Source organism: Pinus tabuliformis, chromosome 5_2, assembly GCF_031772625.1.
Source record: "Pinus tabuliformis cultivar Carrire ecotype Pingquan chromosome 5_2, CPIR1, whole genome shotgun sequence".
In the NCBI taxonomy this organism is placed as follows: domain Eukaryota; kingdom Viridiplantae; phylum Streptophyta; class Pinopsida; order Pinales; family Pinaceae; genus Pinus; species Pinus tabuliformis.
The window spans coordinates 501,676,574-501,704,496 of record NC_142306.1 but is presented as its reverse complement, the minus strand read 5'-3'; the positions used below and the strand labels follow the sequence as shown (position 1 = coordinate 501,704,496).

The window sequence follows — 27,923 nt, the reverse complement described above, 5'->3', positions numbered from 1 at the left end:
TAAAACAATGAGTATATTGTGAAGTTGAGTGAGAAAGGAGGGTTGGTTATAGGCTACTAAAAGAGTCTCTGTTTTGCTATAGGAGATAGTACAACAAGCATGTAAAGTAGATAAAATGCAAGTCTGACATGAGGAAAAACTGTGGAAATTCTAGAAGATGATAATATTCAATTGATCAAATCTTAAGGCAACCTAGTGCACACCTATCCTAATAAAATCAAACTCTATGGGTTTCCTATAGTTGCAAAACTAGTTACCTATAACACAAAGAATAGTAAAATCTATGACAACATGAGAAATAAGGTGAATGAAGACACAAAATCATATAAATAGGTGATACTACTGCTAACAATTAGATAAATAACCTATAAGAAGGAATTATTCATAAAATATCCTACTTAACCATGGACAAGAATCGTGAAAAAATCATTTTAAGAAACAATAAGAAATGAATAGAATCATAACACTAATAAAATTATTGGAGGGCTCTGAAGGTCCTCGAATTGGCCCAAACCAAGGATCCTCAAAATCATTAGAGGAAAACCAATCAAAGAGCTGAAATAAGAATTTTCTTTCATCAACTGTAAAAATGTCTTCACATTTTCGGACTGCAAAATTTTCTTGAAAATACAAAACCAATATTTATTTCTATTCTTCCCTCTTTTCTCTATATCTCTACTAGGCTACTCGAGCCTCTTATTTATACATAGTGTGGGAAGAAACCTGCTTGAGAGGAGGGTTGCATTTCCCTCCAAAAGTTCCTAGAAAATATCATATTTCTCCTAGTCCACCTCGTAGAAATAGGAATAGGCATTAAATGCCCCGAGCTAGCTGAATTTAGGCCCTCGTATTATAGGGATCAAGACCTAAAAATATCTCCATTGTTGGATCTTTTGGAATCTACTCAATATCTCTTCAAACCCTACACAATAAACATGCTACAACACCTAAAATATGAAAATTGCATTGAACTCTTCTAGTAACCCCTTCAGTTAGGAAAATATATCATTAAATGAAAAATGTGGGTTCGAAATAGTTCTTATGTACTTAGCAATCGATTGATAGGCCTTATAACTTACCTATTTTGGTTTCCCATCAAGGTGGTAACCCAAAACTACATTATGTGTAAGCTATTCAATGTTCTGAGTTTCTTTCTATATCATATAAAAATAATATAAAGATTCCATTTCTTTGTAAATCATTATAAATTCCCTCTCGAAATGTATGCGAGACGAGTTGGACTAATTTATGAATAAAAAGGCTAAGAATCATGTGGTGGGAATAAATAGTTGTTGAGTCACTTTATGAAAACCAACAATGGATAATTCATGAACTTTTGGAGGCCATAACTTGAGTTCTATATGTCATTTGGGAATATGTGAGATCATTGGAAAGCTAGAACCATGAAGAACATAATGGGAGTGGTTTGCATGGCCAAAATTATAGATATCATCTCAAGTAATTAGTAGAAGGACCATGACAAATTTTGGACCCATCACAAAATTATTTTTTAAAATTAGTTATAGAAAGAAAAATATGGAATGTATGAAGTGGGACACAACTTGCAAGATGAATTCCTAACTTCATATTTTCAAAATGGATCCTTATTTAGTTAGAACAGATTGGAAAAAGATAACCATCAAGTATTTGCGCAGATGAACAAAGGATTATAAAAGAAGATGAGAAGCACATTTCGTGGGATGGGGAGGATTCATTCGACTAGTCATCCTTCTACAAATTTTGTGATTCTTATATATTCATATGAAGGAATTCCATTACCTTCTTACTAGTTTTTTCTCATCTAGCTCTATAAATTGTCTTACATATTTACAAATCCAATCCCTGATTCTAGGTTCTCTTTTTCTTTTAGGTTACTACTTATTAATTGGTCCATGGGATCCTAATACCAGTCCATTAGGGATGAATGCATTTACATTTACGTCTAGGTCTTAATATTTTGTAAAGTACTTTAGGAACTTACTATGTTCAAACTTCAAGTCTGTGATATTATTTTGATTCTCACAGAGAGCTATTTTTAGGAGTGGATATCATTTGTCCTTTTCAGAAGTTTAAATAAGTAGTGAATGTTCCCATATGATTCTTTATGATCTTTGATTCAATAAAATCATTTTAGATTTCTCTAAAAATATGGGCCACTTCTTTACATTTTTTCAATGAATTTTATTCAAATGTGTTTTACTCATAATGTATGAATGAATGTGTATTGTGGAACGAATCATCAATTATTTAACATTTATTTCTAATAATTTTTTCCAATTCTTTCTTTTAAAAATCACCTAGTCCACTCACAAGTGAATGTGATGAATGATTAAATTTCTATGCTTTGAGTTATTTTGAATGTTTAAGTGAATGAAAAGATGAGTACTACCTCCATTAAAAACATAAAGGGAACTTTGATAAGTCCCTATGACGTTGAATCTTTCCCTTGACTAGAAAGGATATCAAAACAATTATAGATAGATTACTTTTATGTGGATAAATAACATTGAGGTGTGGCTTGCCTCATGTCCAAGGGAATCAAATGTTTTAAGGTCAAGTGTGTGAGAGAGTGGATTGTATAGATAATATATGTGGGCTATGATCCACATAGGAATGATAATCAACTAAGTAAATTAGTCTAGAATGGTATGGTGTACAGAGCATAACTTCTGCAAAGGATTGTTTTGAAAGAAGGGGATTTTCCACAATTGTTGAAAATATGGAAAAGTATGAGATAGAAATGAAGTGTGAACTTTCAATGGATTAATGGGAAATATAAAAAAGGGTAGAATTTTATTTTAAAAATAGAGATTAGGAATTATGGGTGAGACATGAAAATGAATCAACACCTGTCCAATACGTAGGAAAAGAAGGCTAGTGGGAGGTTGAAGAAGGACATTGGAAAGTTGTGTGAATTCCACAAAATTTCTTGGAATATTGTTAATGAGTTTTTTATAAATGATAATTGTTGGAACCTCTTGTGATGGTTCTACATGTAAATGAGGGTAGTCCACATCACTCTCTTAATAAATAAGATGTCGCCATTCTAGCTATTTTGTTTTTCTTTTAAGTTCACAACACTTTATTATTTTACTTATTAATAGAATTTGGTTCTCATTGTATTACTATTCTCTATACAATATTTTTGTTTATGTATTTCCATTCATATTCCTTCCGTTTATTTCATTCTCTGTATAATATAGATTAGTGGTATTAGAGCAATATGGTCTTTATTGTTTCTCAGTGCATGTCCACAATGAGGTAAAGGTTTATAGAGTTGGTACGATAACTAATTTTGATTAAGAAATACCACTCTCATTGGCCCAAGAATCCTTCCATGGAGGATTAACATAGATATGATGGAGTAGTACATCCTGTCAAGTTGTTTCTTAATGGATCTCTCACACATTAAAGGAATGATATGGTGGATAATTTCGCCAAGATCCTTCAAGGGTTCCTATGGATGGCCAATAAACTTTCAGTAAGAAACCATTTTGGAGGTGCAACACTCTTCGAAGTACAATTTGACCTTTATGTTCCTTTATTTGAATGAAATATAGATATAGATGCTTTATGTAAATGGTTAAATTTGATAGATGTTTATTTTCTTATTGAAAAATATTTGAACTTTGAAAAGGTCACCTTTGCACTCCTAAAGGTCCTTTAACATGTCATATATTGTGGGGAAATTTACTTAGAGAGACATGATGAGATGAGTCTACAACATTTAGAATAGAAATCATTTGGGTAATTTTTGTTGATGTCCTTGAGGAGGAATTCCACCCTTTTAGAATATACGATGACCAATACATGTGACGAGAATCTCTACATGAGGAGAGAGACTAACAATGCCAAAGTAGACCGATATATTACATACCTTACACTCAAAAATATAAATCAAAGACTAAGAAACACGTGATTTTAAATCATCATAATGGAAATAGAAGCATTATAAAATTGCCCCGAACTAAGGATGGAATTTGACAAGTAAATCTTGCATGGAAAGGAAATTTAATTGTTAAATATGTTTGAAAACTCAATGTAATCATCATAAAACATTGTTAAAATGTATAAGAAGTGTAACACTTATGCTTGAAAAATAAAATTTGACAAGTGACATTTATTTGAATTCCTATCATCACTCTAACTTATTGAACAAAGGACAAAGTAAGGATGGAAAAACTCAAGATAACTAGTCGAAGATGTCAGAAAATAATGGTAATGAGAAGTTGAAGAAGACACTAAAAAGTGCTGTGAGTTCCACACAAGACCCTAAAATAATACTAATCAATTTTTTTGAAACAATCATTGGTGGACGATATGAAGTAAAAAGAATTAGAAGTTGGCTCAAACTATGATTTGGAGGAGGATACAAGAAAGTAGATCATTGACATATAACCTAGTGCTACGATCATAAGTGTAAAGATCCAACAAGAAAATGTGGAGGATGTTAAGGAGGGGAAGGACCTATTTGATTCATATATTTAGATGAAGGGGACTCTACTATATTTCATTTTTGAAGTTGTAACTAGAAGAACTTTATATTGGTTGAGGTCAGGAAGAGATTGAAGTTCTGACAATGCCACGTCCCTAACTATGTGCCACAAATTAGTTGAGATAGGTATAAGACGTCTACATTATCCAACAATGTCACCTATCCTGTGGCATCAATCCCTTCAAATATGAGGTATTGTGGGATGTTTCCCCGATTTAAGTTTATCATTATTTAGGACTTGAACTTCCAATGCCTTTTTAAGGCCCCAAATATGTTTTTTTTTCCCAAGAATGGGTTATGATTGTTATCACATCCATAATCCTTAACCAAAATTTCTCTTTTGATAACTTTCAATTGGTTATTCTATACCTCAAATGGTGTTTTTATGTAAAAATTGTTTCTTTGGAATTTGTCATCTCAGCTAGACACCTTAGGGCCACTCTCTTTTGCCACTTGATCCCCAAATTTTAGGGTGTTGGAGATTTAAGGTTCTTTTCCTCTTAAGGTTTACTACTTTATGTTAAAATTCCATTTTGGCCTCTTGTAATTTTTTTTCTTGTGAATGAGCCTAACCGACACATCTCTCTTTAGAGATAGGTTACCACCATTAATAACTAGGTTTTATATGGCTTTTGCATTTCACAATCTTTTACTATCATATTTTTAACGGAATTTGGTTCTCAGTATATTAATATGATCTCTGCAATATTTTCTCCTTTTGTGTTTCTTTTCATATTTTTGTCTTTCCATTTCATTCTCTATACAATCTAGATTGAGACACCACTACCTTATGGTTTCCCCATTGTCATAAGGATAATGGTATATTTAAGTTGAGATACTTTTGTAGACCAATTCTTTCAAGTAATTTGGAACAATAATTTTTGTATAAATAGATACCTATGATGAAAAAGATGTTAGGAATATTTGACATAGTAATGGGATGCAAAAAATGTTATGGAGATGACATAGTAATGGGCATATGAAATGGGTGTTATGGAGTATTGTGGTGAGAGAGATTATTCTTTTTTTTTGCATAGAATATGGGGGAAGGTTGATAATTTTTAAAAAGGCATGTGTTAGAAGTAATGTGGAGTATTGTCTATGAGATTTTTTTTTATCTTTTGCATAGGAGGAGGGGGGGAAGGAGAAGTAGCAAGAATATTCACCATATATATTCACATCAAAAGCAATCAACAATTCTATTAGTATGAGGCATCACTTCTTTCTAGTTTTCTCCATTTGTATAAGGATCATGGCATATTGAACCTTATACATTTCCATGGAGCACATTTTTCAACTAGTGTGGGATAGTAGTTTTTGTATAATATATGTGTGTGTGTGTCATACAAACAATTCCAAGATAAAACACATGTTAGTTGTATCAAAGGCCACCAATGAAAGATTTTGTTTATTAATGCATAGAGGAGGGGGTGTGGGAGAGATTATTTATAAATTATATTCACATGGAAACCAATCAACCATTATAATAGTGGGAAGCACCACTCCATTGTAGCTACTCCAATTCACATAAGTATCATGGTAAATTGGAGTTTCTAGGTTGTAGTGGACCACTTATGTCAACTAACGTGGTATAATAACTTTTTATACAGAAATATATTTCTATTATAAAAGGAATTCCAAGATATATATAGATGTTAGGTGTATATGGCTTAGTAATAGGCAAGTTTTAGGAACACCTGTGAAAAGGGTACTATAAAGTAGAACTAGTGAGAGATTTTCTTAACTTTTGCAAAATAAGATGAAATTTTGATAAACAACCATATTCACATCATAACAAGTCAAGTCAACCATTATGTTAGTAGAGAAAGCACTTCCTTATGACTATCTTATTACTATAAGGATAATAATATAATGAACTTATCTATGGAATAAGTTTTAAACTACTAATATATATATGATTTTTCATTGTTTCCTTAAAAGGATAGTCTAAATTAAAAACATTATAAATTTGTTTGGGGTTAAGGAATAAGAAAGTATTATATACTTAAATAGAAAATAAAATATACAGATAAAATTTTATGGCAAATAATTCATAAAACTTGAGAATAGCAAATGTATTTCCCTACATATTATTGACATAAAGGAAAAGGAATTTTCTAATTCTAGAAGGGTTTGATAACAGTTTTTGACGTCCAGTGGAAATAACGTTTTAATTTCCTATGGAATGAAAATAAAATAGTGGGAATATTTTGAAAGGAGGGTCCATTGATAGATAAGGATGGACCAATCATCCACATGAAGGGACAATGTAAACTCTGATTTAATAATGATAAGATATTTGTCTCTTCGTTAAAATATTATAAAATAAAATTTGATTTAACTACCAACATACTTTGTTTTTAATTTGATTTATATGATTTTGACCTTATAAACTGTTTTTTAGTAGTTCTAGGAGTGGTTTATACAAACCATAGATTTCTTTAAGTAATTTGATGATGAGTGAACATTTCGTTGACCTAGTTTGTTAGGTACGTTAAGAGATCTTTGGAATTAAATGATTCATAGTATGGTTTGGTGCAATAATGGGAACCTCGTTTGGAAAGTTGTTATTATTTCATATGGAAACCCATACCCCTACTACTAGAGGTTGGGATTGATGTAGGCTATTTATTTTTATATGCTGACCCATGCCTCTACTCCTATAGGTTAGGGTTGATGTAGGTGATTGATTGTTGAGGCGGGGTTGTGATCCTGACTAGGTAAGAATATTGTAAGCAACATTGGGAATGTACTTTTGGTTTTTTAAGTTATCAGTGCTTGTCACAATTACGATAGTATATTGTTTAGTGTCATATTACCATCAAATTCAATGACGTGGAAGCAAGAAAATGGGATAATACGGGAAAATAAATGTTTTAGATTATTTCATAATAATTAAATTTATTATAGTAAAATTTTATGCGGTAAGATTATAAATTATAGTGAAAATTTATGTTCTCAGATTATTATATATATATATATAATTTAAAATAAAATAAAATATATATTTTATAAAATTATTTATATGAGATAATAAATGTTTAGATTTATGAGAGTGTATTAAAAATTCTAAAATGTGTATGGATAAATATTATATTATTTATTTCAAAGATTTAGAATATGTTATTTTGAGTTTTTTTTTTTAATAATTAATGTTAATGTTTATTTGTTTTGATGATTTATTTTTATTATGCAAGTCAATAATATAATATGTGTTAACCATTGAATTTGGTGAGAAAGTATTATATTTTTTAAAGTGATAATGATGATTTTTTTTATAGTAAAATAGTTGTGATTAATCTATATGGCTAGGGTTTATAAAATTGGGAGAAAAGTTTGCAAAATTTACTTTTATGTATTCTAGTTTTTATAATCCATTAAAAAAATAATAAAAAATGTTCATTTCTACTTGATACAAATATCAATATGTGTATTGCTAAATATATTGGCATAATGAAAACACAAAATGACAAAACATGCTCTAAAAATGGAAATGCATGTAGAATTTAAAGTCCTAGAGTGACTTTAATATTTAAGTCCACCCACTTTTTGGAGTGGTCTAAAGAGTATCTAGCAACATGCATAGGATGGATGATGGGAGGGTCTATAGAGGTGCCAAGTAGGTGAGAGAAATATATTTCTACAAAGGTGTCTATTATACTAGGCAAGAGAGACACCATGAAGGTAGGCGAAAGGTTGAAGCTAGCCACTAGGAGTCCTACCAAAGACTACATGATGCAATAGTTAAGACCATATCCACCTATTTCTCCTTGAATACCATCACGAAGGAAAGTGACTTTATCTCCAATTCTCTCTCACTAAATATCTATTCCCCTGTTTCAACAATGCATTAATTTCTGATCATATTATTTTATTTTAATTAATATCCAAACCCTTATTTTTTATGATTCAACTATAGGGCCAAATAAGTGACATTGTAGGGCTAAGTAGTTGATAATTTGATATTGTAATTTTCTTCTGCCACATCATTTTACACTATTTTCAGACCTTATTATAGGAACTTTAAATCACAAAGGAGGTTTACAATGATTCCATTACTGACAATGTTCCATGGTTGAACATGCATGAGGAATAAGGTCAATCAAGACCAAAATCCCTAGTGTAGTTTGAATTTCCATCCATTTCTCCTCCAAATGAAGAATTCCTGTTTCCACTTAATATGTATTGAATTAAATAACCCATCTACCCATTAACCCTATTGTAGGATATGTCCCTACGTTTGTATTGTACTTTATTGCACTGAATGGGGAGGTATGATTAGAGTATAAGGTAAGGTGGTGAATGGCTAATTTTATTCTCACCCATTTCCTACTACAGTATGTGTTGGAGTTAGAGGCTCCCTCTTTAATGACTTTAATGGAAAGGAAAAGATACAGATAATGAGATGGCCCCTCTTTTTTTCTTAGACATCCCTTTCGAAGGAGAACCCTTGTATTTGTTTGTTTATACACCATCAAATTGAGGTTGCAAATGACATGATAGAATTCTATTATGTCAAATTATGCCCCAAGAGATAACTTGAGGTTGCAAATGGGATGATAGAATTCTATTATGTCAAATTATGCCCAAAGAGATATTACTTATCGATTAATCTAGGAAGATGAAGGTCACAAGGAGAAGTATATTGATATAGGATGCTTATGGTTATCATGGAATCTCACTTCACAAACTCATTTTTGTTTAGGAGAAATGAGGCCATATAAAATAGAGAGTTCGTTCACTTCATTATCTATGGTGTTACCAATCCCCCAAACATATTCTATGTATTCGTACTTTTAGTGACAATGACTTACTTGTCTTGCAAAGAGATTACAATGCAAAGTTTGATGAATATGTGTATTTATAATAGAGGGATTAAATGCTTAGGATTTGAACTACTTGAGTTAGATTGATTTCCAACTATAAGGTGAATTCATGATGATGCATCATGCTTTTGATTGAAATCTGACATTGAAAGTTTGATATTTTACATTATAAATTGAAATCCTCATATTTCATATATTTTCCCAGTTTTTTTAAACTTTATGATTTTTTTTTTTAACTTTTGTTATATTTTTAAAGTTTATCAGCTAACATTTTTTTATTATGTTTTACACACTTTTGCGATTCTCACAAATTCATTTCTTATATTCTGTGTAACTTATAAGAATATAAATACACTTTTCCAGACTAAACACCATAAGTATTCTATTTTGTTCCTAATAATCACTTCACAAATTACAAAAATATTACATATAATTTTTATAACAAATAATCTAAAAATATAACTCAAAAAAATAAGAGAAAATTATATGACATTGAAAAAAAATTGAGTGATGGTTTGTTAACATCAAGATCTCTACTTAATTAGTAAGAGATGAACAGATTTCTCTCTTTGGAGGATGCAACTCTATGAAAATTTTGTAAGATGAGAAAAGGTTGATAACATGTAAGCGATCAATGATTGTTATCTCTTTATTAATGATTTATAACAATTTTTACATAATCTATTTATTGGGTTTTTTGACCCTTGATTATGGTTTTAAAATCTCTATTAAAATCTCAAAACCTAGATAAAATTAATAATCAATGATAGAGACAATATTCACCCTCTTAACTTGCCAAAAGTCTACTTCCAATCATAAAACAAATCTTATCATAACAAAAGTTAAATATTACATATACTCAACTCAATCATAAAATAAACATTATCATAACGAAATTTGAATATTACATATACTCAAATCATTTATTTGTGTAGTCATTTTGAAAATTGACAAAAAAAGTCTTCCATCTCTAATGAATAGATTTTGTAATGTATCTAAAAAATAATGATATTTCATATTCATATTCAACAAATTTATTTTCAATTGCAAAACTAAATTCATAATTACTAAACTTGAACCAATTGTTCTACCTTTTTTAGAAACACAAATGAGTAAGGATTATATTAAATATGTGTCTGATCACAAAAAATACTCGAGGAATTCATTACAATTCATCAGTTTCATAAGCTCCCTTCACTAATGAGCTAGCTATCAAAATAAAAAAACTACTAACTAGAAAGATTGTAGTATTGAACCTGCATACATATATTTGACAAATCGATAACGCAAAAGTGCAAATTTGTAGAAGGTTCCCATTACAGAAGAAAGTAGGCTTCCTTTGTGTTCCTATTTAAGTAAAGTTGTAGGTTTCCATAGGATGGGCTTGGCATAGAGTCAAAGAATCTACAATCCCTGCAACATTTCCATTTATTTTAAGATCATTGAGCTATATTCGAACAACGTAAAGTTTGTCATCCTGACGAGATGTTTTGATTTTGAGAAACTAGAGTTCTTCTGTAATGAAAGTTAGGAGGTTGTCTCGCTGATGAATTTTCCACTTTATGTCCATATTCTCTACTTGTAGGACCTCCATTTTCTTGCTACATGCATTACATGTAGAATTTCAAGAGTAGCCAAACTATTGAGGCTAGAAGACATCGCTGAGGGGTTCAAGAGACAACAAAAGGGGGTCCAAGAGGAAGCAAAGGGTGTGCACCAATGGTATATGCAGGCGAAGGTGAAAATGGTTTGCGGGATAGTAATGTGCTTGAGGGAATCTAGGGATAGGGATGCAACATTAAAGGAGATGATTTTGTTCAAATATGTCAAATGCTGAGTGTCAAGGTGAATGGAGGGGGTTCTAGAGGAGTCGAGTAGAGAGGGGTGGAAACCATATTTAGCTACAGAGAGGGATAAAATGGAGAGGGTGGTCCAAACCAGTGCAAAGAGTTGGAGGGGGTCCTAGAGCAATTTAAATTAGCAGAGGAAGTTTAAGGCAAAACAAATTATCACAATAGAATGAGAAGGAGAGAAAAAAACAAAGTACAAGCACTAAGAACAAACCTTTATTTGCCCAACATCATCAAACTTAAGTTTGTAGAAGCTATCTCTTGCTCTAGCATTATTGTTGATCATTTCAGAAAGGATCCCCAAGAGCCGCTAATTGACCAAGTTGCAGGGCTGTAGGAGCCAAGGTCTCTTCCCACCGAGGATTAGAGCTTTGTTAGTCAAATGAGGCTCATTATAGAGCCACTTGGAGCATAAGCGAGTAGATGCCATGGAACTATTAAAGGGAAGGAGCTCAAAATTCCAGTGCACCCAAGAGAGTAGGATCCTCAGTGGAGGAATTATCTAGTCAAATATGTGGGTGGGTTGGGTGGGGGGGGGGGCGGTGGGAGAAAACCACGCCTAATATTTATCATTGAAGAGGTTTCCGTCCCACATGATTCCCATCATATCACAATTAACACACAAAATGCTCAATCGCTTTGAATTCATCACTTCGCAGGGTGGTGGAGCAGAACAAGACGCTAACTTCAGTACTTTGTGTGTAGAAATGTGCGGAGTTAATATAACTCACACACATGAAACAAACTCTTTTCATGTGCCATGACTCCTCCTAGCACGACCCATTAGAATTTAAAGTTAATATTTCCTCTGATCCTTAGAATGTTCGCATGGGGGTGGGAGCATAGGGCTTGGAATAGTCATTAGAGAACTACGGGATTACATGCCACTGCTTGATACCATTGAATTCCTTTTGACCTTCTTCTAGGAGGTAGGCTAGGTCGGCTTGATAGTCGGTGTTTGAATTTTGATTTATGAGGATGTGGTAGAGAGAAAATGAGGATAGGAAGCCTAGAGCATGATTTATTCTTTTGAGGAGGAGATTAAGGAGTTTTTCCTTAGGATAAGAATCATTGGTCAAGTGTTGTATAGTGATCATAGAGTATCCTAGGATTGTTAAGTTTGAAATTCCTATGTTGCGAGCGAGATTTAACCTCAATAAAAGACCGCACATCTTAGCTTGATTGTTGGTTTTCCCACCTATAACCTAATGAATATTTGACAACAATTTTTCCTTCAATATTAAATATTATCCTCCTCCTATCACCCCTACTAATTACTCTACTTTAAGGTAATTAATATTATAATTTTAAAAATCCATTAAAAAAAATATTAAAAAATGTCTTCTTATATAAATAAATTAACAAAAACACAACCCATCCAATTCTAAACATATGTGCTTAAAAAGGCCTTGGTTAACAAATACTGGATATAACCTTTAGTGAAAGGGGGGATTAAATAATTGTTCAATATCGCTGGCCTTTATTTCGGGGGTTGGTAATACCATCCTTCTCTAATCTATAACATCCTTCCTTCTCTAATCTCAATAGTAGTTACTCACTCAATCATAACAACAGACTTATGCAAACCTAATCTAATTGGTTAAAGTGTGATAAAGTTCATATTTATAAACAAAATATCATCAGAAAGAAAGCCGTATACAAGTCCTTGAATTAAATATGAGGGATGACCCACCTATAATTTAGGTCGATGTCCTCGTCCCCTTACATTATATATTTTATGATTTTAAAATTTTCATAACATTACGTTGAAAAAACAAAAGAAAATCATAACATTACTAAAGTCAATACCTAATAACGGTTGTGTCTCTATCGAATTTTTTTCCCGTTATGTTATCATTTATGTGAATTTGTCGTATTGTTTCTTTATATTTTGCTTTCTTCAAACAAAATATGATGGTTGTTGTATAAAGTTGGCCGGACTTCAGTAATGTTTTTACGTGTATAATTCCACTTACTAGTGAGGCTATGGACTCTGTATCATATATATATATATATTTTGGAAAGTGCTACAGAGAGGTCTATTTATTGTTTATATAAACGAGATTTTCTGGTTATGGTCTGTCCAAAATTGATTAACTTTATTTTGGAAAATGATATTTTTTTTAATTTTATATTACTTTTCAAACAAGAAATTATGTAAAGTAGTGAAAATTTTAAGCTATGAAATCTAATTTTATGTAAAAATTCATTATTTATTATTTTTAAAAAGCAAAAGACATCCGGTGTCATAAATTCATTATCTTTAAAAAGTAGAAGACATCAAGGTATCAAGAATGTCAAAAGTTATCGTAAAGAAATTAAAATAAAGAAATCAAAATAAGGACATTTTTTGTCATGGAAATAAACTGAAAAAACTAAAGAAGAGCCCAAGAACATAGCATGGGATTAAATAGAGGGATTTAAATGAGATCTCTCTTGTCATTTGGTGTGTCTCTAGTATGGGAGGGATGCCAAGGTGTTGGGAGGGACAGCGATCGCAGCATTCTGTTTTCGGAAAACTTCCATTTGAGTTTCTTGCGATGCGATCACATCGCAGATCGTATATCGCACATTCTCTTGTCACCCTTCGCTGCTTCCCTGTGTTGTCTGTGATGTGATATTTGCGATGCGATCTCATCGCAGATCACATCCTCCAGTGTTTTCTATTTGTTTGTCCCTGACGTGATGTTGCGATGCAATTGCAGATCGTACCTTCTGCCAAGTTGATCTCAGCCGTCCATACGTTTTGATCCAACGACCATTATTTGTTCTTACCTTGTTCACGCCACCGCCATAAGTGTCTTTTCACCATTTACCTATTTGTGTTCTCAAAGGAGAAGGAAGATCAAATCCAGCTCCTGGACATTGAATGCTCAGCTACAGCATTTAATAAACACCGAGAACAAGAAGGAAGCGCCACGTGCAGGTGCATTAAAGAGATTATGGGTTTCTACACAACCGACTCAAGAAATACAGCAAAAGATCTCATCAGCGAAGTTAACACGGTTGGTAGATAAGTTATGACCCCTTCCTGCACTGTAAAAAGAAGAAAATGTAATGCACTATAGTGTAAAAGTATATAGTGAGTTTTGTAAATTAAAAAAAAAACGCACAACAGTGCTGAGATAGTGAAATTAGTTTCTGGAACTGAAGCGTTCCTGTTGTAACCCCTCTGTAGAGGAAGACTATTCTGTAACAGTTTTTTTTATGATTAAAGATCCTGTATTGAAATCAGAGTGTTGTTCTCTGTGCATTTCTTTTGTGTTTGAAATAAACAGAAATTTCCAACAATTTGTTCATGAAATTAAACTGAAAAAAATTAAAGAAGAGCCCAAGAACATAGCATGGGATTAAATAGAGGGATTTGAATGAGATCTTTATTGTCATTTGGTTTGTTTTTAGTAGGGGAGGGATGCCAAGGTGCTGGGAGGGATGCCATGGTGAGACTCAATACAATCTAATCAGCCTGACCATTTGTTTAGATAACACTCCATTATGAATTATACAGTGATATGGGGTTTAACTGTAAGTTTTGCTCGGTGAAACCCAGGAGATGAAGGTTCAAATCTCATTGAGTATATATGACCTGTTGTGTCTTGGCTAGAAGAGTAAATCTCATTGAGTATATATGATCTGTTGTGTCTTGGCTAGAAGAGTAGGCGATCCATTCAATTGTCAAACCAATAGTGGAAAAATTGTGGAAAAACTTATCATAACTCAGTTGTCAAACCAGCAGACTCATCACCCTTATTCAAGGAAAATAACCCCACTTTGAATAACAAGCTGGTGATCCCTATGGGTGCAGACTTCACTCCAGCCAATTGCTTCTGGGTCTTGGGCCATTAACCTGTTTCCTTATGTCCGAATTCTTAACCAAGCAGAAATATTTTAGAGCCCCAAATAACATTTTTTATAATCACTTCAATTACATTTAATTAATAAATTTAGAAAGCATTTATATAATAATTTATATTTATATATACGGGAAAGAATCGAAATATTCAGAAAGGTGCAGAGCACCAGTCTGTTTCCTACCTTAAAAGAAGTAAACAGAAATGAAATATTCGGAAGGTGTAGTATTTTACGAAAGAATCCTTTTCTATTAATTTAAAAAGCCATGAAGGACATTCATTAGGCATTATTTATTTAAAGAAATATGATTACGGTGATTTGTCTTTACATGTTGTTTTTCCAGAGGGAATGAAGGAGATTGATCCAGGGCATCATTTTATAAGTCTGACTTTATCAAAATGGGCCGGGCCGTGTATCCAAATGTGAAATGAAGTTTTTGGGAAATGAAGTTTTTGTGGAATATTATTTGACTTGAACGGGATCACCATAATTAAATAAACACTAAAAAAATATATGTGCATCTGATAACAACATGACATAAAGCCGAGCATCACCTGGCCAAATGATTGTAACGCGTCTAAAGCATAAGTGCAGGAATCTCTGGCATAAAATAATCAGAGAGACAAAATACATCGAACCTTGATGGCTCCATATGTTGCTTTCATGTGTCCTTCCTTGTCTGTGAAAACTAATGAAAACTAGGACGGCATGGAAATGCCCATCATAGTCTCAATATTGGCTTACAAAAAGACATAACACCAGACTTTGTCTTCCACCATAAACTATTCAGCAGTTAGTCTAGCACGTTCTGCGAATAATTTTTCTTTGTCGAATCTCAATATATTTTTCAACGACACGTATAGGCTTCCTGTTTTTCTTGAACCCATTAGTTTATGCCAAATAACAGCTGTTTCCCTATCTTCAGAGCTTTCCATTTGAAGCTTTAAAGAGAGCATATAACGCCCTGCATCACAAGGCTGGCATTTCTATCTGAAATCTTCCAGTGCCACGAAGCTTCAGAAATAGGTCTAGAATTTATCCTCTCGGCCCTTTTGGGAGGTGGATAGTTTTCTGAAGTGAACTGTGTGTATTGGTTAATCTAGTTCTAGTCTAGAATATATCCTCTTTGCTTTTTACGGAGGTGGATAGTTTTCTAGAGTGAACTGGGTGTATTAGTTAATGGAGTGAATTATATGTATTAGTTAATTTTATCCAGGTGTGGATGGTTTTCTGGAGTGAACTGTGTGTAGTAGCTAATCTCAATCTATCTTCCCAGCTTTTTTGGGAGGTGGATAGTTTTCTGGAGTGAACTGGCTTTTTTGGGAGGTGGATAGTTTTCTGGAGTGAACTGTGTGTATTAGCTAACTTATCGTCCCTGCTCTTTTGGGAGGTGGATAGTTTTCTGGAGTGAATTGTGTGTATTATCTGAAAGAGTGAACTGGAGGCGTGGATAATTTTCTGAAGTGACCTATGTGTATTATGTATGTTAGCTAATCTAAAGATAGATAGTTTTCTGGAGTGAACTGTCTGTATTAGCAAATCTGTTTCCAGACATGACTAATCGTGGTAAAATTGAAAAAATAAAAAGCATTATCAAAAAATGGCAAAACTATGGCAAGATTGGAAGATCACGCAGTGGCTTGGGCAGCTCCAACCATACAGACGATTCCTGCGATTTTGGAGACCAAGATGAGCAAAATTTCGAGGTGCCTGCAGGGCATAGAACAGTGTACGTTGGTAAGTCGAGGAGACGCTATGTTGTAAGTGAAAATCATCTCAATCACCCGTTGCTGAAAGTGCTCATTGAGAAATCTCACGAGGGTCCATGTGGAGCTGACCTTAGTGGGGAAACAATTTCATGTGAGGTCGTTCTTTTTGAGCATTTGTTGTGGATGCTGAAAAATGCAGATCCAGAAGCAATTAAGAGCGAATGTTTGGAGGAATTGGTTGAATTCTATGCCTCTTAACAAAAAGGAGTAGGCATATATTTATGTAGAGCCACAGCTAATTCTGGGAGGAAATTCCAAATAATCTCATAATGAAGAAAGGTATTTGGAGTATTTATTTCTCTGAAAGGATTTTAAAGGTATCAGACTCAGTAATGGTACTGTGTAGTGTTGTCAGTGAAATCGAACATCCTCTACCAACCTTCTAGGTGTCATGCCTTCTCATCCTTCTCTGAACTCGTTTTTTTGGTTATAATTTATGACAAGCTATTACTATGATGGTAATGGTATATGGCTATAGGGGTTTTGTTTACAATAACAGTTAATATGGTCTCTTCTAAACATTTTGTTTAGGTGGTATCAAGGTTTTAGAAGTCTAACTTCGATTTTGCAAGCTTTTCAATGGGATTCTCCCTACTTGCAGTCTAGGGCTAAGTTTTGAGTCTGAATTATCAACAATACTCGTAGAGATCTATGCTGGTCACTTAGCAATGTCAACAGCAACAAGCTTTGGCATTGTATATTGTAATGAGAACATTTCAGCTTTGTGATTTCTGTGTCATTGTATATTGTATTCAGAATAGCCGAGCTTTATCAATACTCGTAGAGATCTATGCTAGTCACTTAGCAATGTCAACAGCAACAAGCTTTGGCATTGTGTATTGTATTGAGAACATCTCAGCTTTATGATTTCTGTGCCATTGTATATGTATTGAGAATAGCTGGGCTTTATGAATTCTGTGGCAATGTATACTGTATTCATAACTTCTCAGCTTTATGATTTCTGAAAGCTTATAAAATCTGTCTTACTTTACTTTTGCAGAGTTGGTTGTGATAATTTTTTTTTTTTTGGAAAAAAAATATCGATAATTTTATTCATAAAAAAGAAAGATCAATATTTAACTCTTCAATGGAATGTATTAATCTCTTGCAGATTTAATTTACTTTTCGTGCATGATAAAGTACTCAATGCTTGGTGCATCAGAAAGATGTTACTCTGTGAACCATATTTGCATTCAGAAGCAAACGAATCGATATTATTATTGGAAATGATTGGGTCCCTTAATTTTCTACAAATTGAGTAGCAGTCTGAATACCCCCGGCATATAACTATCAAATTTTCAAAACCATTATAAGTTAAGTTATTATTATTTTTCAGAAGTATTATGTTAAATGTTGTACTCACAGCCTCACTTCTGGGAATCCAACTTATGTTATAAATGTTGTACTAACAGTCTCGGCATTATATTCTAAATGTTGTAGTAAAAGTTTAGGGAATCTATCATGGGACTAATGGTTTATTATTTGGGTAAGAGTATGGCAATTTACTAATACTCTTAAATTTTACTCAGAAATTTTGATGTAATGACCTACATTAACAATAAATGCTTTGATTATAAAATTAATATTAACATTTCTTTATTATTAAATTTTCTATATATGAGTTCAATTTCATAGGACTTGTTTTTAGTGATCACCATGTTCAGCCTACGAGTTTTAACAGCCGAGGTTGAACGATTTTAAATAAACAACCAATATTTTATTGATTATAAAATTAATATTAACATTTCCTTATTAGTAAATTTTATGTTATTAAAAAAAATTATTTTATATATACATAGATAAAAGTTCAATTTCATAGGACTTTCACAGTGATCACCATCTTCAGCCTACGAGTTTTAACAGCCAACGATAGAACGAATTTAAATAAACAACAACCAATATTTACAAACTCCACGGCCGAATCTATTTTACTTAGCCCTTTATGAACGTTGACTTTACCTATAAAGCAGCCAATGAAACAGTTTATTGAGTTAAGAAAACTTAATATTATAAGAATAAATTTTGGTTTAAATTACTGTCAATATATTTTAAACCAACTAGTGTGGTTTATGGTCAGGATAAGTTAAAAAACCAGATGCATTTTTGCGTGTTAAATAGTTTGAATGTGATTTACACCGAAATTTCTTCTTATAATTGTTATGGATTACAAAAGCCTCAATTCAACCAAAAATTAATATACTTGCCTTTTATGACCGTTGGACTTTTCCTATAAAACAGCCCAATGAAATAGTTTATTGAGTCAAGCAAAATTAATATAGGAAATTTTTTAACAAGGTTTTTTAGTTGGTGATGAGGCTTGTTTTTATTGCTTATATATTTTATTTATCTAAATATTTTATATATTAAAGTGGAGTTAAAAAACAACTATTTCTTTTATGATTTGAATCTCACTTCATTCTAAAATTATAAGTACTATTACTATTATATTTACAACCATAAAAAAAAAATCATAATGTATATCATATTTTAAATTATATTTATAAATAGATATTATTTATTTTTTAGTATTTTAATATCACTTAGTATAAAACTAAGTTAAATATGCAAATAACATAAAATGTCCTATAACATTAAAATCGTTAGGTATAAATATAAACTCATATAGTAAAGAGATAATGTAGGCAATAATTTCATTTGGTAATTGATTGATGATCCCATTTGGGGGAGAAGGAAACCATTACTTCCCTTCATCTTTCTTTGAGAGGAGAATGCAAAGACATCACCATTTTGTTAGATTTACAGAGTACAAACTTTATTTTCAATGCTTGAAATGGGGTTCACACCCATTTATGATCGATATTTTTTTTTTTTTTAAGCTGTATTTTCAATGCTTGAAATGGGGTTCACACCCATTTATGATCGATATTTTTTTTTTTTAAGCTGTGGTTCATGGTCACTGAGTGAGTGGTCGCTACATCCACGGGATATCGGGGCCAATCCATCCGAAGGGATCTGCCCGTTGGCCAATCTTAACAGGCCTAACCCTCAGGGCGTCGAGGAAATTTGACCCTGTGACCTCCAAAACTGAGAAAGTGCTTTTAGCAATGGGAACTCGACCATTTAAGCTATCCGTTGAGACTCTATGATCAATATACTTAATGATAATAGTAAAAATAAATTTTTAAAAGTTGTGATTCTCAATCGAAGAGAAGCATGACCATACATTTTTCTATTGGAGAGGACAATATATCTCTTTTTATTATATTATAAAGTACATGAAGTAATGTGAGCTCCAACCAGTGGAGCTCACATTACTCCGAGGACTACTGCTCATGTACAAACTCTTTAAACAAGTCCAGACAAGCCTTCAAACAAAATGCAGACCCTGCCATCTAAGTTTTCATCAGTTTGTTGATTCACGAATAAGTATTTAATCGTTTTGGCATAGACTGAATACAGGAAATTAATGCATTTTGATGAGACCAAATGAATGAATATTTATCGTCTTGGCTTATATTGAATGCAACCCAAAAAAGGAGTTCGATGGAATTATTTGAAGAAGGTGCCATTGCGCACATGAAAGAGTACCTCCTCTCCTGACCAATGACAGCGGGCCTTAAAACCTGCTTGTTCGATAATTTCTGAAGCAATTAATGAAATTATAGCAAGTATGGAACAGTGCTTGGTACATCACATGCCTTGCTTTACCACTGCATTTTCCCTATGCTTTCTTGAACAATGGGGAGTGACATTATTAAAAGTTATCAGAGTCTGTGAGGTGAAAGTATATTCTAACGCAAATTAAATTTCATAGTATTATATTATATAAGTATAAATTTTTTAAATTTAAAAATTAATTTTGTTTAATATAATAATAATATATTAAATTTTTTTCATATTTATCATAGTAAAATATAAATATAATAAAAAGTGTTCTTATAATATATTATAAAAGAGATGTGAAATTACTTTGATATTTAATACTTAATTAAAAAAAAAATTAAAAACATTAATAATAAAAGAAAATGTCAATATTTATTATAAATAAAAAAGATTAAAATTATAAATTAATATATAAGATATTCAAATTACATCTCTTAACATATTCAAATATTAGCTATACAAATGTTACCAGAATACAATCAAAATAAATAATTAATTAAACCAACTACCTACCACTAAACATAGTGTCTTTCGAATAACTCAAAAATACTAACCATAACTAATTAAAGAAAAATACTTATAAAAATTCAATAATTATAAGATAACATCCACTACAATCTTATAATTTTTTATTTCATATTCCTTTATATTAATTATATTAATTATCACAAGCAAAATTTATAATATTAAAATAATTTGACCTTTAATTTTAAATTTATATAAATATATAAAAAATGACATATGTAACTTACTATTAATTTAAAGATATAATATTAACATGACTTATATATCATCTATATTTAACCATCAAAACACTTTTACATTGCTAAAATAAAAATAAAAGTCATAAAACTAATTATGATAACTTTATTTTAAATTACTATTATTATTAATAAAAATTTAAAAAAAATTAATATATAGTTTAAACATTTATACATTTAAAAAATCACGGAATAAGATTTTTAGTCACAGAGATTTATGCCCATCTTAGTCTGAAGATTCTTAATATGTAAATATGCTTTGTTACAATAATATGTAAATAATCTTTGTTACAATGCCATGAGCCGATACTATAGCTTATCAATACCACATTCCCAAAAAACCATAATTCCCTTGCTATGTCACTTGTTCATATGACATATTTTTAAGCAATTGATTTAATTAAAAGAAAAAAACGGTATAACTACTTTAGAGATAAATCTCAACATTTTACATATACTACTATCAATATTCTAGAATATTCTATGGATATTAAATCCCTACTATCCACCTAATAATTATTGACAACTAAATTGAAATATCTAAAATTGTCTTGAGGATCCATCACATGAATGAGCAGTGATGATGAACCAAATTAGTTGGTTCAAAATTCTTTGGCAACTAACTAATTCATGTGATGGATTGTGAAGACAATTTTCTAAAAAATTAAATTGAAATTTTGAAAGTTCTATTCCAAAATAAACACCCATATATATATATGTGTGTGTGTGTGTGTACACACACATATATACACACCTTTCATAACTAGGAAATTAAATAAATTAAAGTATTAAATATAGAAGAATAATATTTTTTATCTCTTAAATCTCATGAACAAAGTACATTACATACTTCATCCACCATAATTTTGAAATGACAATCATATAATACAATATTAAAATCAAATATGATGATGACGAAGAAAAAAACATTCACTAAGACCGATTAATTGAGGTTTTTTAACATTTTAATTTTATGATTGAAATGAAGGGAGAGAATCATTCCTAAATCACCATAGTTTTGATGACTTAGCAAGTCAAGAAGGTTGATAGTGTGACAAATATTTTGAAAACAAATTATTTTCATCTCCAACCCTCTTATTATCGGTAATGGACTCTTTCATCACAATGTGTTTTGGAAATTCACCAATGCCCTGCTTCACTATGAAGGTCATGAAAATTAGTTCTTATCTTGGCAATGCTCATTTTCTTCTTATCACTTGCCAAGTCACAGAGATAATTATGATTTTCAAGATTGGGTTTTATCACCTCCTTATACTATCTTAGCTTCACTTTTCCCATTAACTCCTTATTGTCCCACAATTTATCCTTAAATTTGGAAAAATGATATTTTAAATATTATACTTATTCTTAATCCATGAGGGACATCTCAATTGACAAGTTCTGTGTTATCAAATATTGTGTAAAGCATGCAATTCAAGGTTACAATCCTCCATCAGTCAAACCAAGGAAAACAAATATTATCCTTATTCTTGAAGATGATCTCCTCTTTTTTCCCCAATGGTCTAACTAACACTAATTTAGAAGCAATTTTAGGAAACCTCATATATTTTTTAATTTATTTTTGTAAGATTCAATTTACAAATTATTTTTTATTTTGAATAATTTTTACATGTATAATAATATTGTTTTTTCGTATTATAATTTATATATTTGTAATAATAAACAACTTGTCCTAATTTTCTTCTTTCAAATTTTCATAATCTAACTTATTTTTTTACTATTATACAAATAAATAAATTAAATAAATTTTCATTTTATTTTATATATAATTTTTATTTCCCATGAAAAACAACTCAATACACGAAGTACTAGGTAAACTATGAAATTCAAGATTCAAATCCCTCACACATATATATAATTTTTATTAATATTTTATTTAAATTGTAGTATTTCTATTTTGTCTTTTAACTTCATTATTTTTAAATTTCTATTTTAAAAAATATAAATTATTTTGATAATATTTTATTTGAAATTTATTTATATTTGAAATTATTGATCAATAATATTATATGTAGAAAAAAAATTTGGCAACCTGAAATATGTAAATTATTATGATCATAGTTTAATATGTCACTTGTGAACATTGAACTTAGGGAGATAGGATAATAGCCATTCCTTTTTATTTGAGATAAACCTAATTAACATGAATATCAATAATTATTATTATTATATTTATATTTGTGTTTATAACTAATATTGTTGTGGTTTAGTAGTCTATGTGTTATACTCGTGAGTGTTGATCTATTTTGAATATTAACAATAATTTTTACTATATTTATATTTATGTTTATAACTAATATTGTGTTATGAAACAAGCTCACAAAAAGATAGAAAAGATAGATAAACACCTTATAAATAAGCCTCTTCAAGGGGGTAACTTCCTTTACATTACACAAATGAACAATTCTTGGATGATACAAATGTCAAAACAATAATAATGTAACGACACAATAATAAGAATAGTGGGCTTCTATGGGGCACAATAGTGACAATATGGGGATTACATGGGTACAACAATATAATAAGGGGGTTGTACTAATAAAAATAAGGGGTTACACTAGTAGTATAGGGGCCTAACATGCCCCTCTCCTTCAAAAAGCATTGTCCTCAACGCTTGAGTAGTTCTTGATGCTTCTGTATAAAATTCTTGTCCTCCCATGTGGAATCTTCAGTGAGTAACTTCTTCCACTTGATGACATACTCTGAAATTGATCGATTTTGTAGCTGTCGGGTTCTTGTTTCTGTCACTGCTCCAGGTTCCAATATGATTTTTCCTTCCTTGTCAAGTTCTAGCAATATTGTTTGAATTGGGATCTTCTGCAACTTTTGAATGAGTGGCCACACTTCTTCTTCTTCCATTCATCCCTTCCTTCATTTATCCAATTTGGTTGGATAATAAAAATAGCACAAAACATTGCTTCCACATCCTCGTCCTTTTTCTTTTTTTTCTAAGTAATATTGTTCTATTAATATGATACAAAAAAGAAGTTATAGAAAGCTTGACCTCAAAATTGCTGAGCATCAATCATCACCAAAAATGAATCTGTCTGTTTTTTACTACCCCAACATAGGGGAAACCAGTCCATTAAACCAGAAAGAACCCACACATGGGTAAGCAGTGTTTATCCAAAAAAACAGAGAGAGATATTGCATGTCTAGAATAAAAAACAGTTAACCGAAAAAGACTGTTCAAACTTAGACACATCCACCTGGCAAAAAGGAATAACTAGATGCCATGCGTTAAGACTAGAGATTCTCCAGTGTTGGTTCCTCTTTGATCCGACATGTGAATTGGTACCAGTCATCATTTGCATCTGGCACTCCACTACCCTAAGTTGGAGGAGCCTTCTCAGCACCACTTGTGCCTATTTGCATTTCAGATGTGTTGTTCTGTCTGCTTCTCGACGCCTTTGTGTCACCGTATCTACTATCCTCAGCTGGTTGACTACTAGCTATAGCTTTGCCATGCAGATCCACTTTGCCTTCATCATGATGTCGATTGCCAGGAATTCTAATACCACGACTGCTTGGAGCCACTCTACTCTGCTTGTCATTGTGCCCAGATGGGGGAGCTTGCGGCTCAATCTCTTCTGAGAAGGAAATGGTCACAATAGCAGTGATTACAGGCCGGTTTAAGGAGCTGCAGAAATAGAACTGAGTGCTATGGAGAGAAGGATACGGTGGAAGGGGGAAATCCTCTGAGTGAACGGCACGACCCCTTCCACTTCTGGTGTTTGGGTAGTGGCGAGAGGGAGAGCTGACAGGATTAAGCATATCAGTGGAGGAGTCAAGGGAAACGGTGGCAGAGCTAGTCAAAGTTGATGTGCAGATGATGCCTCTACGAGTACTGCCATGCCTGCTGCGCATACGATGCCTGATGCATGCCATAGCAGGATTAAGAGTTAGGTCGACAGCAAAAGGATTGATTAAGTTTCGATGCAGAGAATGAGTAGGGGAGGTATAGCCCTGGTCTAAGATACAAAGGCTAGTGTGAGAGAAATGAAATCCCTTGCCGAGATCAAGGCAAGGAAGCAACCAGCATTGGCTGCCGGTCACAGTGCGAGTGCAGGGTTCTGCAACCTGCGGAGGATATACGCAATGGAGCAAGGGAGGAATTGCATACTGCTCTGCAGGAGCCATGTTTATGAGGATGGTGGAGGTGGCTCGGCTTTCGAAGTCATTTAATGTCCTCTGCAAGGTGGCATGAATTCACTTGAGATTGGCATTAGGGACGACGCTAGTGACCATATGGCCATCTTGTCTGCCTGTCGGTCATCTAATCATATTGATTATCAAAGCAATCACCTGCATCCGAGCATCCTCATCCTTTCTTAAGAGTGTGTCTCTAACCAAATTTTTCTTTCCTTTTTTGTAGATGATTTCAAAGTCATAATCTAACTTATTTATGACCCATTATGTTGGGATATATTCTTTCCACGACTAACCTACATAGTGAACTAGGGGGTTAGAGGGGGGGGGGGGGGGGGGGGGGGGGGTGGAGCGCCTCCTTCGTTGCACCAATTGCGCAACGAGGGGGGGTCACAGGGGGTTTTGAGGGGGGCGGGTAGCCCCCTTATACGGGGTCTGGGGCAGCAGCCCGGGAAAATTTTTTTTGGACCCTATATTAGGTTTGGCAAACCTACCTATCATTTTCGATCCATGGTTTTGGAAGCAATGGATTTTGTCCATGGTATTGGATGCTTTTGCATGTATAAATATGTATTGTAACATTGAAAGGAATATAATGAAAAATCAAGCTGGTAGTCCCGGTTTTGGGATCCAGGGGAAAATCTCTATGTATATGTCTTTTATGTGTTATGCTCTCACATTGTTTATTTTCTATGTTTTAGAATCCGTATGCAGGTAATTTCTGTACGGGGTTAAAACCTACATTTGGTATCAGAGCTGTTTTGGCTTCAAGGGGATGCCTTTGTTGTTGAGGGGTTTTGCTTGGGCCTGTGGTAGACCTTGTTCAGTGGGAGATCTACGAGATCGATTCTAGTGGTAAAAGAAGATGGTGAGCAGTGGAAAGATAGAGATGGAGAAATTTAATGGTTAGAGTTTTGAGTTGTGGAAACTCAAGATGAAGGATCTATTGGTGGATAAAGATTAGTGGATCGTGGTAGATCTAGGTACTAAACCAATGGGAGTGAGCGATGAAGAATGTAAGAAGTTGGATTGGAAGGCAAAGAGCACAATAGGATTGTGTGTCTCAGATTCATTATTGTTGAATGTATCAGGGGAAGCTACAACGAAGGCTTTGTGGGATAAGTTAGGGACTTTGTACTAATCTAAGTCTTTGGTGAATAAACTGTTCCTACGAAAAAAGTTCTATAACCCGAGGATGAAAGATGGACACTCAATGACAAAGCATCTAAATGCATTTAATACTATGGTAAGTCAATTATCTCCTGTTGATATTAAAATTTTAGATGAAGATAAGTGCATCCGTTTGTTGTGTTCTCTACCAGATTCGTGGGATAGTCTGGTTATTGCAATAGGTAGCAATGCAACTTCCTTGCAGTTTGATGAAATAGTCTCATCCTTGGTAACAGAGGAGATGAGACGGAAAGATATGGAGAGACAGAATGCTCATGCCTTGTCTGTACGAGGATGGTCCCAGAACAGAAAAAAATAAGTCATCGAGTGGGAGATCTAAATATAGAGGGGGATCTAAATCTCCAGGAAAACTTGTAAAGGTGGTGTGCTGGAAATGCAGAAAGGAAGGGCACTACAAAAGGGACTATAAATCTAAAGCTCCTGACAAAGGAAAGGGATCTGATCATGGTTCTTCTGCAGACGTGAAACCCACCTCAGATGAAGGTGGGGATGTGTACTTGGCTTCTTCAGGTACACATGTAGATCATGAGGCATGGTTGATTAACTCAGGTGTATCCTTTCACTTCACTCCCCATAGAGAGTGGTTTTACGAGTATGATAAATACGATGGTGGTGATGTCTTCTTAGGGGATGATAGGTGATGTCTTCTTAGGGGATGATAGGAAGGCTAGAATTGTTGGTCACGGAAAATTAAAGTTGAAGTTGCAAGGTGGAAGGATTAAAACACTTCCGGGTGTTCTACATATTCTTGCATTAGCTAGAAATCTTATTTTTGTAAGCAAGTTGGATGATGCAGGTGTAAATACAATGTTCGAGAAGGATACCTGCAAGATGGTTCGAGGAGCACTGGTATTGATGCAGGGAGTTCGGACTGGAACTCTGTACAAGATACAAGGTAGCACTGTTGTTGATGGGTTCAACAGTTCTGTGGTTCTTGAAAGTAGAGAAAAAATTCTAGTGGTCTCTGGATAGAACACCATGTAGTGGCATCAAAGGCTTGGACATATTGGAGAGAAAGGCCTTCAAATACTTCATGGTAAAGGTATGGTAGAAGGTATGAGTAATAGCTCTCTAGATTTTGATTTTTGTGAAAACTATGTATATGGGAAGCAGAATCAGGTGAGTTTCCCCTCTAGTGGTAAGAGCGAAAAACAAATAGTAGAGCTTGTGCACAGTGATGTGTTTGGGCCTGTGAAGGTTCCATCACTGGCTAATTCTGTGTACTATGTATCATTTATAGATGACTTCTCGAGGAATACATGGATATATTTCCTTAAGAAGAAATTTGAATTCTTTGACAGGTTTAAAGAATTTAAGGCTCTGGTGGAAAACCAGACAAAGAAGAAGATAAAGGTGCTGAGGACAAATAACAGTGGAGACTTTTC

General features: G+C 32.9%; 1 protein-coding gene across 1 annotated transcript; it reads left to right on the top strand.

Moving 5' to 3' along the window:
• Positions 1 to 16,576: 16,576 nt before the first annotated feature.
• On the top strand, positions 16,577 to 16,990 carry LOC149159894 (auxin-responsive protein SAUR76-like). The gene has a single exon (XM_089434457.1). The coding sequence runs from the start codon at positions 16,577 to 16,579 to the stop codon at positions 16,988 to 16,990; it is 414 nt and encodes a 137-aa protein (XP_089290583.1).
• Positions 16,991 to 27,923: the final 10,933 nt, after the last annotated feature.